Source organism: Acanthaster planci, linkage group LG01, assembly GCF_054643075.1.
Source record: "Acanthaster planci isolate LZ-2023a linkage group LG01, COTS_SCS, whole genome shotgun sequence".
Lineage (NCBI taxonomy): Eukaryota > Metazoa > Echinodermata > Asteroidea > Valvatida > Acanthasteridae > Acanthaster > Acanthaster planci.
Window position 1 is genome coordinate 2,935,190 of NC_141777.1, and position 14,454 is coordinate 2,949,643.

Below are 14,454 nucleotides of genomic sequence, written 5' to 3' on the forward strand. Positions count from 1 at the left end.
TGCAACCTTGACCATGTCTTCCTGGATTTACATCAGAGCAATAGCGTCCGCACTTGTCCAGAAATACTTGGTCAATTTTTAATGTTTGAAAAAGTGCACCGTTCAGTTCATGAAACTCAAGAAAGATGTCAAACAGTCTTCATACATGGAAGATGAGTACAGAGATACACAAGAAGTGATTCTACGAAAAATTCATTTCCTTGTTCCTAAAACAAGCACTGCAATGATATGGGGGAAAATGTAGGATTCAGACCCCCCCCCCACAACCATAAACACTGCACCTAATACAAGATGACACTTGGTAGTGACCAATGTCTCAAGGCTTCCAAGGGGGTCAGAGGGATTACGTCATGAGTGGTATTTTGCGTTGCCAGGGTAACATATGTTTTAATTGCACATATATATTGTATACATATTTGTAAATGTACAGCAACTGTTCACACGTGTACACTTTGTACACGTAAATGTACAATTTCAGTTTTAAATCCTAAATCTTTCTTGAAATGTTGGTTACATCTGAAGTTAACAATGAAAAAAATTACAGATGCAGATCAAGGTCAAACGTCATATATTTGCATTTTTTGGGTAAAACATGGATGATTTTGATTTTATTTTAGAAATGAAGGCCATTTCAAGAGCTTCAAAATGATGTACTGGTACACGCCAACTTTTTCTTTGTGGGTGTTATACTTATAGATATGGCTGTCCAAACAAAGCAGGTCAAGCTACCGTAATTTAGTCAAAAGTTTGTTAACACACATCTCAACAACTAATTGACGGATTGACCTAAAATTTCGGTTCTTTAGGTTTCTCAAGGTATGCAATCAGCACGCTAAATTTCATTTCAGTCTGCGACAGTCAGGACCAAAAGCGTGTTGAATCGACATGGAATGACCCAATTGTCCATGAACATTTAAGATCAGTTTCCTTGATTTAATGACAAAAATACTGTCACATCAAAATCCTTACATAATGAAAGAGATATTTTTCCCTATCTAAATCAACAGATTTCTGGTTTCAGACAAAATGTGAGGGCATGCTGTTTTACAGTATAAACAAACGTCACACATTAAATTCTTATTTCAGTCTTGGCATTAACACTGCAAGAAAAGCACACTCTTCATCCATCAGTCACTGGTGTCCAAGTCCGTGCCAAGTGCAAGGCCTAAGATTCCTACAAAAGTACACATCTCGGGGTCACTGGGTTAAGCTCAAGGCGAAGTTGAAGGAGAGGAAATGACTGATCTCATCTTGCCAAGACTCCCCAGTTTTGCTCTTTTTTTTTCCCTCGCAAAGGCTGCGATGACACACCACTTGTGTCGATCTCTTTAAAACGACATCAGCCGGCGGTTTCAAACAACTCAGATGTTGTAGAATATAGATTGGCAATGAAGCACGCACTTGTACACCCACAACTTTGGCCTACACAAACACACCATTTTTTATATTTAGCCTTTTCATTTGTGCACACACATAGATTCTGTGTGTGACTAGACATGTATGTATTTGCAATCCTCTACCAACTCCAACCATACGAAATATTCTTTGTATCTCTGGAACACATATGTACCGGTATACACATATCAACTTATGAAGAGATGAATTTTGAAGATGCAGGGAGGATATAGCAATCACTTTTCAAGAGTCAGACTTTATCATAAAACCATTGAAAACAGTTATGATTCAAAATAAAAACAGGAAATGTTTTTGCACCGGGCCAGGGTTCTGTGGTTGGGTCGGAGGATTTCCCAAGGCTCCTATTTATACACTCATTCATTAGCATCACAAAGACCTTTGCAAAGATTTGCCGCAAAAATAATAAACAAGGCCTCCATCAAAAAAAGCTCCCACCTCACAACCAAAACCAAGCTCCCGGTTTTTTCTGATCAATTAGTTGGAAAGTGTAGGGACTTGTCCCTGAATAGACCTAAACAGCGTCAACCTTTTCCTGTCATGGTGTGACTGCAAATAAACACAGGAACTTGTCCCATGCTGTTACATGGATTAGCAAGCAATTAGTAACGAAAAGGAACTTTACTTCATGGAGGCCCCCTTCCATTTCTTCTGAACGGAAAGTGTAAACCCAGATGTTGCACATGTGCCAGAAGTGTTTTGAGTGTCAATTATAGAAACAGACTAGGGCTGTGCTGAATAACCAAATTTGAATATTCGCATACAAAATTCATGAACAGGAAGGGAACATTTTCTTTTGTTTTAACCTAAATGAGAAAAAGTAAACTATGGAGGCTTTTTTTCAAGCAGATTCAAATGAAAAGCGACAGAAATCTTACAATGATTAAAAAACAAATTATTCATTAAACAATTTAAAAGGAATGGAAACTTTCGACAGGGCAAAAAGTATTGTTCATCTCTTAAATCTTGCTACCGGTAAACCGTGCCTGGAGATACTTCTAGATGTGAAAAGCTATTATATTGATTATAATGTACAATTGTGTGCATTATTGCAACTGATTTTGTATATGGTTTGTTCATCAAGAATCTGCTGATCGGTACGACAGAATATCGAAGGTCAAATATTTGAAAAGTTAACTACTCGAATCGACTCCGCCCCAAAAAAGACTACCAGTACAACTTCATACCCTCAATTCAAAGCATTGATTCAACATGACCTGATGGTGTCCAGTGGAAAAGGTATTATGTGCATTTGAATGTTTTTGATATGTACACCTGTTGCAGTCAAACCCTGATTTTGAGATGTGCCATTTGTACCAATACCGGTGCATCATCTTGTATTTTAATTTGACTTCATGATCACACGTCAACTGCTCTTTGGGAATACAGTTTTCATCACTTTGATATGCCTCAAGGACAAGAAATCGGAATGTAAAAAATGAAGTTATTGGGAGCTGTAATACTGCATTGTGAATGATGAAAACACTGAAGAAACAAAGTTAAATAATCCTGAGAGAATAAACTTCTGATTAAAGGATTTCCCATCAATGAACAGGTAATCAATCCATAGACGTTGAAAACTGATTGAAAGATTAATTAACTAATGAAATACAAACAGGTAGTTTTTTTCCTACGCCTTGAAAACAATATCAGTTAAACTTTCAACATATACATGTACATATGCATCAACTTGGCTGAGTGACACAACGACCAAATATTTTCCCACGAAAATTGTGTACACTGTATTTACACTGAGTCTCGTCCTAAGTCCAACAACTTCCTGGAGTAGGGCATACTGATGATTATAAGTCTGTATGTCTTCCGCATGTTATGTTACTAATATCGCATCCAGTGTGACAGCCTTCCTCTTCACACATCTTTGCCGAAAGGTGATGATGAGTACACAGCAGGGCGACAAAGTAAATGGGGACTACACAAGAAGTTGAAGGTGTGCAACACTGGTGTGTGGATGGCACATTTTCCCTTTAAAATTTTTTTTAGCATTTTCCTGTACATACTTTCATGTCTGTATTTGTGTAAATATAGTATACTATCTGACAAACTGGTGATCACATCTGAAAGTGCTTCACCCTCTGAACCAAATACAGCAAATCTACAAGTGGAGTCCACACACCTGAGCCAAGAGCAATAACCAAGATTCTGAAAAAAAAGTACTTCCATTTCATGAAATAAAGATCTAATACCTCCGATGTTAAGTTCTGGATTGCCGAGAATGTCATTTTATGCTTGGTTACAACAAAAGTACAGGTTAAAACAAAACATCCCAACAAAAATTAACTCCCAAGTAAACACTGTTGATTGAGTAGACAGGCAGTGGAATTTTACACTCACAGCAACAATGTTAAACCTAATCCAATGGGGGGGAAGGGGAATTCTTGCGTATGTTTGCTGCAGTGCCTGCAGCGCATGCGACCGTAAAATGCAGCACAGGTCATGCATGTCCCTGCTCTCTTTCTATTCAGACTCTTTGTGAATCCACTCTGCTTGTGTAACAAACAGATCAATGTTTGATCCCCTCCCAGTACCTCCTTACAGCCCCTTGGTCCAACACTCCCTTCGACCAAGCGAGCCCATGTCTGAGCATTTCGCTTTTTAGCCCGGCTATTCATGTACTGGCCCAGGATTATATACTGAAGGGGGGTGGGGAAAGACTCTTTGCATATATGTGTACATGTACAGTGTACCACAAAGACCTTTGTTCCCACCCATTCCGCGATGTCAACGTTATGAATACCAGGGGAAGTGGTCCAAACCGCAATGCTATTGTGTCATAATCGATTCAAATCACCAGATCAAAGAGTTTCCGGAAGCTGTCCCTGAAACAGTTGATTTCATCTCCCAAAATGTAACACTTATTCAAAAATGTAACACTCTGTGGCTGTGCGTTCATGATCAAATCCAACCTTTGCTTCATTTCCACTAATGCTAGTGTTCGCTGTTCCTTCACATATAATATTGGCTCATTTAAAGTGCAAACAACCGCAGAACAAGGTCACCGCGCCAAAAAAAATTGTGCGTGTAACATTCACACATATTGGTTCCAAGCTGATGTTTGCTTCACACAAACTGAGCAACAAGCCTGCAATACTTGGACGCTCCAAACCTTTGGATAAAAAGAAAAATTCCTTCCTCCATGCTCAAATAGATCAGAAATGTTCTTCACAATAGAAATTTTACAAATCACTCCCCATCCAAAACATGACCTGGCAAGTCACAAACGTGTACAGTACTATACACAATATGTATGACTACATGTTCACATACGTAGGTGTACTGTACATGTACACACACACTAAATGCAATGCAGAGCTGCGTGTAGGCAAACACAATGCCAAAGTGATATGCTTTGGCCATTCCACAAACTTCTCTGAGTAGGGACCCTCAAAGAATGGTTGGAAACTGAAATGACAGGACAATACCGATGCGTGATGTACACAAAACAAACATGAAGGGAAATGTGTGACTGCAACAATACAATTGCCAATTCCACACTTTGCATTATGCAGACTTACACTCCCAGCAGGGAACAGACTATGCGCTGGTCCATATCTTGCTCCTAAGCTACATGTACCTGAAAGGAATGCATTTCACCTGGACCCATTTTTCCCCCAATGTGCATGTAAAAGGAAGCGTTCAAAGAGGAGCTACACTTGGGGTTTTGATGCTACAATGCATAAGAAAACCTGAATTTTCAAGCGGGATATAATCTCAAGCTTGGAACTATCCTCAATGCACTTCCTTTGTGTTCTTTAGAGAATCCAGACCAGCAGGGAGAAGGGGACCGAAACGGTACAAAGGCCTCACTTGTTCGATGATAATGTATTCCTTCAGAGTCCAGCTTCCACTCTTATTGATTTGTCAGGCTGACAATGGGAGCAGGAAGGGTTTTTACATCCATGAGTGGTGCCGGGGTTCAAAGGGTTAATGACCAGAAGAAACTGGTGGAAGCCTCAAGTTATCAAGGGTACCCAGCCTGGTGCGTTCAACCTGGAGCAGTGGAGGGTACCAGGCTCCAGATGGTGTCAAGCTGCTCGGCAATTTTTAAGAGGCTTTCACATATTAATACCACTACCCAAAAAAAACAAACAAGACTTTAACAATTCATGCAGCACATGTCAACAAACTTCTCTTTTGTACTTTTTTTTTTTACTTTCATTCTGAAGATCAAAGTTCTGGCAGCTTGGATCTTGTTATTGTGTATTTTACAAATTTCAGATCCCTTTGATATTTCCATCTGTTTGGGGGATCATCCAGATTTTTGTCCTGGGGACAACGGGATTGTGAAGGTCATGTGCTGTAAGCTTTTTAAAAATGTAAAAACATGTTAATGATAAGTTAATCATTTTTTCCTGTTCAGCTTGTATGCTCTGGCAGGGAACCCAGGATCCTGTAAGAAAGAGCAATCTTTGTGCACTCACAAAAATGATGGAAAAAAAATGGATGGCTCTGAATGAAACTATGGCACATTGCAACAGAATCTAACACTGTGAACTACTTGTAGAATGGGAAATGGTGTGGAAAGAAGTCCTTGTGATATTCACACTCCCATTTCACAAGGCGAAAAAATGACTTCCCACTCCTGTGAACATCTTTTGTGAATATTTTTTTCCCGCTTTGGGCAAAGTTTAACCCATTTTGTGAAACGAAAATAAATTCCCTGGAATGAGAGAAAGGGTGCAAAGATTTTCCTATTCACAGGTCGACTTTCAACTGCAATGTCGTACTCTTCCTGAACACATTGCATCAATTTGTAAATTGCATGACTCGTCATGACAGTATCAAATATGTACTAGTAGGCCTACATACTTGTGTGCAGATTTGGTCCAAATGAAGCAGATGACTGAGATGTATCCACATGAATGGACCCACCGAGGGCGTTGTTAATCAAGGATGAACACTCGTGTACATTTTGAAAAGCAGAGATGATCTGGGTGAAGTTCCATTATTTTTCTCTGAGATGCCCCAACAGGACTGCCCAGCTACTTATACAATGAAAGATGTAATCCACTCAAAAGTCTGGATAGATGTATTCATTGGTGCACGAGCATCAAACGACTGCTCAATGAAGAAAACTGACCTTGTGATATCATAACAAACACAGCCATGATCACAAAACCAAATGTCAGAAAAAAGAATTGACATGTGTCGGCTTTCATATATTGGTACATGCATCTGAAGCAAGATGTATTGACACTGGTGTTTCCATACACATGGTGGGCGGGGCTGAATCATTCACCAACTGTATTCTGACACTATCCCTAAGATATAACATAACTGACTACATTAAGTACTGTACACTGATACATGTATGCTCCATCATCAAATGAAATTGAAACTTCAATTATCAAAATCTAAAGACTGGGATGATCCAGGGCATACAATTTGTGCTTGTTCTGACTGAGTAAAACACGAAATTAGCCAGATTTTTTTGGGGGGGGCAAGATTGTGCCTTGTTGGCAATTCAGCCTCAACCGAATTACTGTTCTGCAAAACTTTAACAACCATTTTCATGTCCTTGATTTAGGTTTTCACTCATAAAGTTACTGTGATCCATTTTTTTTATAGCAGACACAGGCTATTTATTGGTTAGACTATTTTTGTAATCATCCCAGAGGCTCTTCCACACCTGATTAACTAAACCCTGCTGTTTTGTCACCACAAGTAAAGTGTGACCACAAGTAAGGAGATCAAAGGACATGCCAGCAGGGAAGAGATGCACTAAACTGTGGATGAGTCACTGTTTGCAAACACAGTGGCTTGCACCCTTCAACAGGGCACTGTATTAGGCGATATCCCATGGGTTGGCAAAACAGTAACTACCACTCTCCCAAACTGCTTGAGGGAGAATACACCCCCCCCCCAAAAAAAAAAACCTCAATGGCACGAACCCTATTGGAGAGTTCAAGTTAGGCCCAAGATGGGATGGGCCAGGGCACAGCCCAAAATACCCTAGGGTTGGTGATCCACAAATGGTGTGGTGAAGGCCACAGAGGAATTCATTCCATTTCAGTGATGTCTGACAGAGAACTGCTTGAATGGAGGTGTATTTGTGGGCAAACAAAAGACAGGAAACTCTTCCTGTTTTGCTAGTTAAATATTGGCTACTCTGGAGTTGGGCACTTTTCTGATTTTTTTTTCAAGCAAGTACTGATATGAGTAGGTACACGTGGGTGTACAAAAGTGCACCAGAATAATCTGTTCCATATTAGATGCGATATTACACCAATGTTCTTACTGGGGCAACACGGGCCAGTAATATTTACCGGTACGTACATGTACAGTATGTAGGAGGAAATTCAAATTACATGTAGGCTACAAGAAACGTGGGCAAACCACAAATTGGCACACTGTCTCTAACCATAATTTGGCCTACTAGCCTTTGGCCATAATTTGGTCAACTGTCTTTGGCCACAATTTGGCTTCGTTGTCTTTGGCCACAATTTGGCTTACTTGTCTTTGGCCATGATTTGGCCTACCGGGTACTTGTCTTTGGCCATAATTAGGGTACTGTCTTTGGTCATGATTTGGCCTACTTGTCTTTGGCCATGATTTGGCCTACTTGTCTTTGGCCATAATTAGGGTACTGTCTTTGGTCATGATTTGGCCTACTTGTCTTTGGCCATGATTTGGCCTACTTGCCTTCGGCCATAATATGGGTACTGTCTTTGACTTTAATTTGGCATTCTGTCTTCAGTCAAAATTTGGCCTACATACACCAGTACTGTCTTTGCATTCACTGTGATGCACTATGAACAAGTGCATGAACACCTCTGCAGCTTACAAAAACTGACTTACTATGAATATTTCAACAGCAAAAATCTGCAGGCTAAATGATGGGTGACGCCTGGTCAATCGAAACCCTGGACACAAAACCCACTTCAGTCCAACCTTACCACTGCCACATATTGGTTTAGATGATTGATGGGTTGGAAGGGATTAATCTCTCAGCGGGGAGCCCATACCAACGACTAGACATTTAATGAGCACAGTCAGGGGTGTGCAGTACAGCACCAACTAACACTAACTGCAATCTGGAAATAGAACGGGCAGGTCAACAGTTACGGATCAAGGAAAACAAACTTTGCACATCGAGCACGATGAAGAGGGGCAATGTGTGGCAACAGGTCAAGAGTACCAAAAAGCCAGCCATAAAATTGGAGGGCTGTTACTGAATGGAAAATTTGATGGGAAAGGCCAGAAAAGAGAAATTATCATCTATGTGCATTATGAGGTACAGGTATTTGAAACAATCATGTATGGACAGAACCATACGCATGGGTTATCTCACTTGGTAACAAGAGGAAAGATGAGACAGCTATTTGAATGCCAATATAGTTGGTGTTATTCCCACACCTATGTGAACATACTATTGAAGAATTGTACACATTCAGATGAAAACTGGCAATAGGGCCTACAAATCAGCACCACAATGAAAGTACAGTGTGTGCAACACAGTGTTCTGCACCAACAAAATGTACGGTACAATGTACTTGTGGGAGGCAATACGCCTGTTATTATGGGGACGAAAAATGATGTGGCAATGTACCCAGTCCTGCCGTCCACAAACGAGTCCAACTTAGTCATCACAATTCTCCCAATAATGCAGTGCTACAGGTAGGTGCCCCAAGAAAAGAAAACTGGATCAAATTTTTTTGGGGGGGATATGGTGCCCTTCAGGCCTTAATGTTCTTACTCAAGGCCAAACGTACATGTACTTGAGCAATGGGCAAGTTTTGTAATTACAGATATTCACCAGATCTGTAACTCCAATTTCAATGCGAGCCGACACGTGGCCAAGATATCAGAATGGTGCACACAGATGACGGTACTTGTACCTAAACTGTTTGATGCAAACATTATACTAGTGTGGTAGTCTGGTCTGTACGCAGAATGCCATGAATATGCAGGCTTCACATTCCCCAGACTGAGAACAACTTAGCCTCTGCCCTACCACAGCTGATTCATCATGCATTCTTTCAAATATACGAACAACTATATGTGCTAAGGCTTACACATGTACGTAGGCATTTGCTGTTACTGAGAAAATGCAGAACTCTTTTTAACATTCTGCATTATATTCACGTTTGTAAATTCATTCAGCCAATCAAAGTTTACTTCCTTTTTTTCTGTTTTGTGAGGTGAGGGAGGGTAGACTCCGATTGATTGTCCAAAAAATTGGAGTAAAAACTGACTGCTCCACACACTCAATCAAGAGACTAAGCAGTAGGCCGAACATTTCCGGCACTTATAAAAAAAAAAGAAAGAAAAGGTACCACCAAGAAAAGCACACATCATGTGCACTGCCCAAAAAGGTTCTCCACGTGTGCTACACTCAGCCCAGGGTTTCCCCTGCCTATTTGTTTGGCAGACCACCTCGCATTTTAGTAACCACCTTTCTGCTGAGTTTTACCTCACATTTAAAGATGGAAGGTAAAGCAAAATAATCTAGCTATTTTAAAATCATAGATTAGTTTTAAATTGTTAAGAATGATTAAGAAGGTTAGAGGGACACAGAATACAACATCAATTTTTTTGGAGTAAATGTACTATTAGACTTTACATAAAATTATGTCAGGCTTTTAGAAAACACTCTTTTCTGTTTTAGGCACTAGAATTTGGGCAAAATTCATTTGACCACCTCACACATATCAGTACATCAGGGGGACCCCTGCTGCAGTCTGCCAACCGACACAAGAGTTTCAAGGGTGAGCCATTTGCCTCAGGCATATTTGGGTGTTTGTTTCAATGGGACACTGATCTAAACCTTAGATAAGGCTGAGAAGAAAAGGTGACACAATATCATCAGAAACTGCTCATGAGGTCACTAGGGCAGCTATACCCCCCTTAAGTGAGGTACAAATATATGTACAGGTAATCCAAGACTGTCTCTATGTAAAGAAAACAACCAAAACTCCACTACTAAAGGATTATACCCCCAAAAGTGGGTCATTTTCAATGCTGTTTTGTTTTGAGTGCTCCAGGCTCTATTTGAAAAGTTAATGGTGACCCCATTTCAGACTGACCTACCCTTACACAAAAAATACAGTGAGAACATGTACACTAAACTGGGTCACTTCAATATCTATGCTTAATCTATCCGGTACATGTACACATGTGTACATTAAATGTAGCATGTACATGTACATGTATGTACATGTACAGCCACAGCAAACACCTGCCCGTACAGCTGTCCAGTCATTTACACCTGGAATTTTTAATTGGTATTTCTGTCACTGGGCTTGCATTACATTATCTCATTGTTTTTAAAGTGTTGCATAACATCAATGTAGCGCTACATGTATCCATTGAATGAAATTCTTTATAAAGGCAGGTCTTGTATGACTTTGTTGTCTGTAATGCAGCATTAGTACAAAAAGCCAGTCTGCTGGTAATTAATCAGAAATAAAGGAAGACACACCAAACATTAAACTTTTAACATTTCAAATCCTGGAAATGTAGTCAAATAACTGTTTAACCAAGATACTAAGGTTACACATTGAAAATAAATATAAGCTTCCATGATTGATTGATTGATTGATTGATTGATTGATTGATTAAGTTTGGTTTTTCATCAGGTTAATGCATTTTGTATGGTTGGTCCTAAACTTTTGCAAATGACTGGGAACTTGTACAGACTGGCTATGACTCTAACTCTCACATTAAAGACCTATTACTGTTGACAGTTCATTTGTCTGAGACTTTTGACACCCTAATCAGGGTTCAAAATATACCCTCTGAACTGATGGACAGAGGCAAGTGATTTCCTGTCAAGTCTTGCCGCATCAATACCAGTGGTTCTAAGCCTAGCAGTGGATTTTTTACAAGCAGGTATTTATCTCCAAACCATTCCAATATTTGGGGGGATAAATTGTGCAAGGCTCATTTTTTCTAAGATACAGGAAAGGGTACAAGCGTATTCATTTCATACATGCACATGTACGGTATGTAATGTTTGGTCACAGCTGTAACTGTGTTCTAGTCCAGAAAATTTTATGACGTAGTGGGCCTGGAGTCCTTTCTTTTTTCTTTCACAAAATCCAATGGAAGAAGGTCCCAGATAATTGCCTTGCACCCCATCACTTACACCCCCCCTTTACATTTATCCCCCATGTACGAACTTACGATCATGGCTATTTCAAAGACACAATGAGACCCCTATCAACTAATTACATTCCTGAATTCTCTGGTGTTCTACTACTGATTTACACATACACCCCAGGGGGTTGGAAGCCAATATTAAATGCTACATGAGCAGGACATCTGGATTTGCTCATCAGACCGGAGACATCTCTTAAGGTGGGGTTGGCCTTTTTGGACTTTCATAAGACTTATCTTGGGCGCAAGCCATACAACGTATCCCACCTGTCACAATGATATGTCCTGCCCTGGTGCATTTTTTTCCTCACTACAAAATCTATATGTGTAAGTCCTACTTTTTTTACTGCTGGAGGTTTGGTTTTTCAAAGGAAGAACATGTAAAATCTGAGAACAAATTCCCCACAGCGGAGTGACACAGGTGTGTAGTCGGCGATCATAGTACAGATTTGCAACGTCAAGGACCGGGACAGGACACACAACCTCTGCTTGTTTCGTTTTTAGAGAGGGATTTGTTGCTCCGTGAGAATTGTCACAGGAATTTTGCAACCGCTTCTTTGCAACAAAGTAACCTTTGCTGAAATTCAGACACTGAAAAAAGACTGAAAAATCTTTTCGAATTATTTCAGACAATTCTGTTAAAATGTTCGTCACCCTCCTTGTGAATGTCAATGTGCTGTTTGAGTACTAACTTCGTTCAAAGACTAACAATGCCAAAAAGGAAAAGACTCTGGCGGGATCACGGGAAAATAAAAACAAAATTCTCTTTTAAGAGTTAGGAGATTAAGATCACTCGATACTGATGGGTATACGTACGTAAACAGTGTCGTGCTCCACGTTCAGAAACTGAAGCGGTATCCGCAACCGCAAGGTGCCTTGAACCGCGTCACCTGCGGCTAGTTGGCCGTCACCGTACTGCACGCCAAACGGGTAGAAATTATCCCTCGTCAAGCCAGTAGCACTCAAAATAACAGAGAGGATGGCAGTCCAAAGAAGAATGGGCGAGGTACAAAATTGACCCATGGCTGGGTTCCTGTAGAAAATTAGTTTCGTAAAAAATCGCCACTTCAACACAGCCAGCTACCGGTACAACCCTCACTATCGTACCAATCGTTGCACTCGTACCCACTTGCAGTGCAGGACAAGTTTTCTGTGCATATATGTGAGCATATGCGTCGCAGCGGCCTCAGGACTTTTGTATTAATCAGTTGCGGTTAAGTCACATGTTGTCGTTAGTGATAACAAAATGAAGTCGAACATTTTAGTCCTCAAATGAACATATGAACAGATAGAAAATGTTTAAGGTATTTACCATTAACGAAGAAAGCCTGATTTTGAAATGACGAATTCTCCACTAGGAATCGTAATGTCGACTGAGAGGTCGGTGAGACCCTTTCCACCCTTACCAGAATGGTATGTTCCACGCAGTTTTGCATTTAGTTGCAAATCAACAACAGAGGGCATTGTTCAATTCGTAGGACCAGCTGTGTAAAAAGAAGGCAAAATCGTGGCCTCTTCAGTAAAAAGTCATTCTTTACCCCTTTTTTTCAATATTGTGCGACCACAAGTGTTAAAGGAGTCGTCAAAAGGGTGAAAGAGATTACTACTGTATCTTTGTTGCCTCCATAACTTGAGTATAAAGGTGAGGGTTGAAAGCGGGGAGCTTAATTTACAATATCAAAACGGAAACTCATGGAGTGTGCTTACTTCCTTAAAAGCAGCTGGTTACTGAAGAGAACATCTTCCGTTCACATTTAAGCACCTCATTACGTCGGTTCTTAAATCAGGTGACTAGAGCTGCGAAACAATGTTGGATGGTATGACACCACCAATACACCACCCGATTTGCGTTCGATAGTAGCTTTTTCTTCCAATATCCTTCTTTTTAAAAACTCTTTATTTCTTCGTCTTCAGTGGGGGAGTAAAGTAAGGTTGGGTGACGCATGTTCACTTTTTGTACACGTTGGATTTTTGGAGGAATTTGCTATCATATATATTTATTTTTTATTTTTTTATTTGCCCTGCCCGAAGTGTATTTATAATACTCAGGGTATGCTCCCGAAGGCTTGTGAAAATAATTATTACATATACAGTCGTTCAGTTTTCATTTTCAAGGTGCCTGCCTAAGACCTTCTTGGCACAGGCTTGTCTTCGGCAGCCGTCGACAGCTTACTTCCTTTCCTATCTTAAATATCCAATCCTCCTCTATGTCCCATCATAGGATTCACGTCTGTAAACCTACAAACTGGAGACCAAACCAAACTTAATACAAGCTCTATCACACGAAAATATGTTACTGTGTCGATCCTTCAGGAGAGCAATATTCTTTGTAAAATTCAGCTCTTACTTAATCATTTGTAAATAAGTTTCTTCTCCAGACGGCTGGGTGCCACAATCACTGAAACATTGTGTCTTTCAACTGCAGTCGAACTTACTCCATGATCCCTACTAAAAACATGGCTATGATTTAAGACTTTGAGTTTACTTCATTTAGATTGTCAGGTGCGACCTAGTTCGACCTTGCCTCTCTTCTCTGCTGTAAAGCACGAACTGAATCAGTTTTATGTAATACTTCCGAATTTACCACTTGACTTTGTATTTCTGAAAATATAAATGATTCTAAGTTATGGATTAATCAAAGTCCTAAATAATAAACAAATGTTGAGGATGTTTTAATAGGACTGAGTCTATCTGTATATGGTTTGCGTAGTACACATGGAGGAAGCGACTCGTTTCAGGCGACATTGCCCACTTCCGTAGACTTAGAATTTGGAAACGGTGAAGGAAAAATGAAATTAAATAAACCAAAAAAAAAAAAAAAGAAAGAGAGAAAAAAGAAAAAAACAAATTATCAGATTATAAGAGTAGATGAGACTGTTCCCTGCGTTTCCTCATCCAAGCCTCGTTGTTTCGTTATCGTTTTCA

At 40.0% G+C, this 14,454-nt stretch overlaps 1 protein-coding gene across 10 annotated transcripts in view; it reads right to left on the reverse strand.

The window, feature by feature from the left end:
- Window positions 1-12,676, reverse strand: part of LOC110974148 (uncharacterized) — a 51,105-nt gene extending 38,429 nt beyond the window's left edge. For all 10 annotated transcript variants that reach the window (XM_087135640.1, XM_087135631.1, XM_087135617.1 and 7 more), the window contains exon 1: window positions 12,346-12,676. In XM_087135640.1, coding sequence (XP_086991766.1) covers window positions 12,346-12,552 — 207 coding nt within the window. In that variant the 5' untranslated portion in view covers window positions 12,553-12,676. The remainder of the gene's footprint in view (window positions 1-12,345) is intronic.
- Window positions 12,677-14,454: the final 1,778 nt, after the last annotated feature.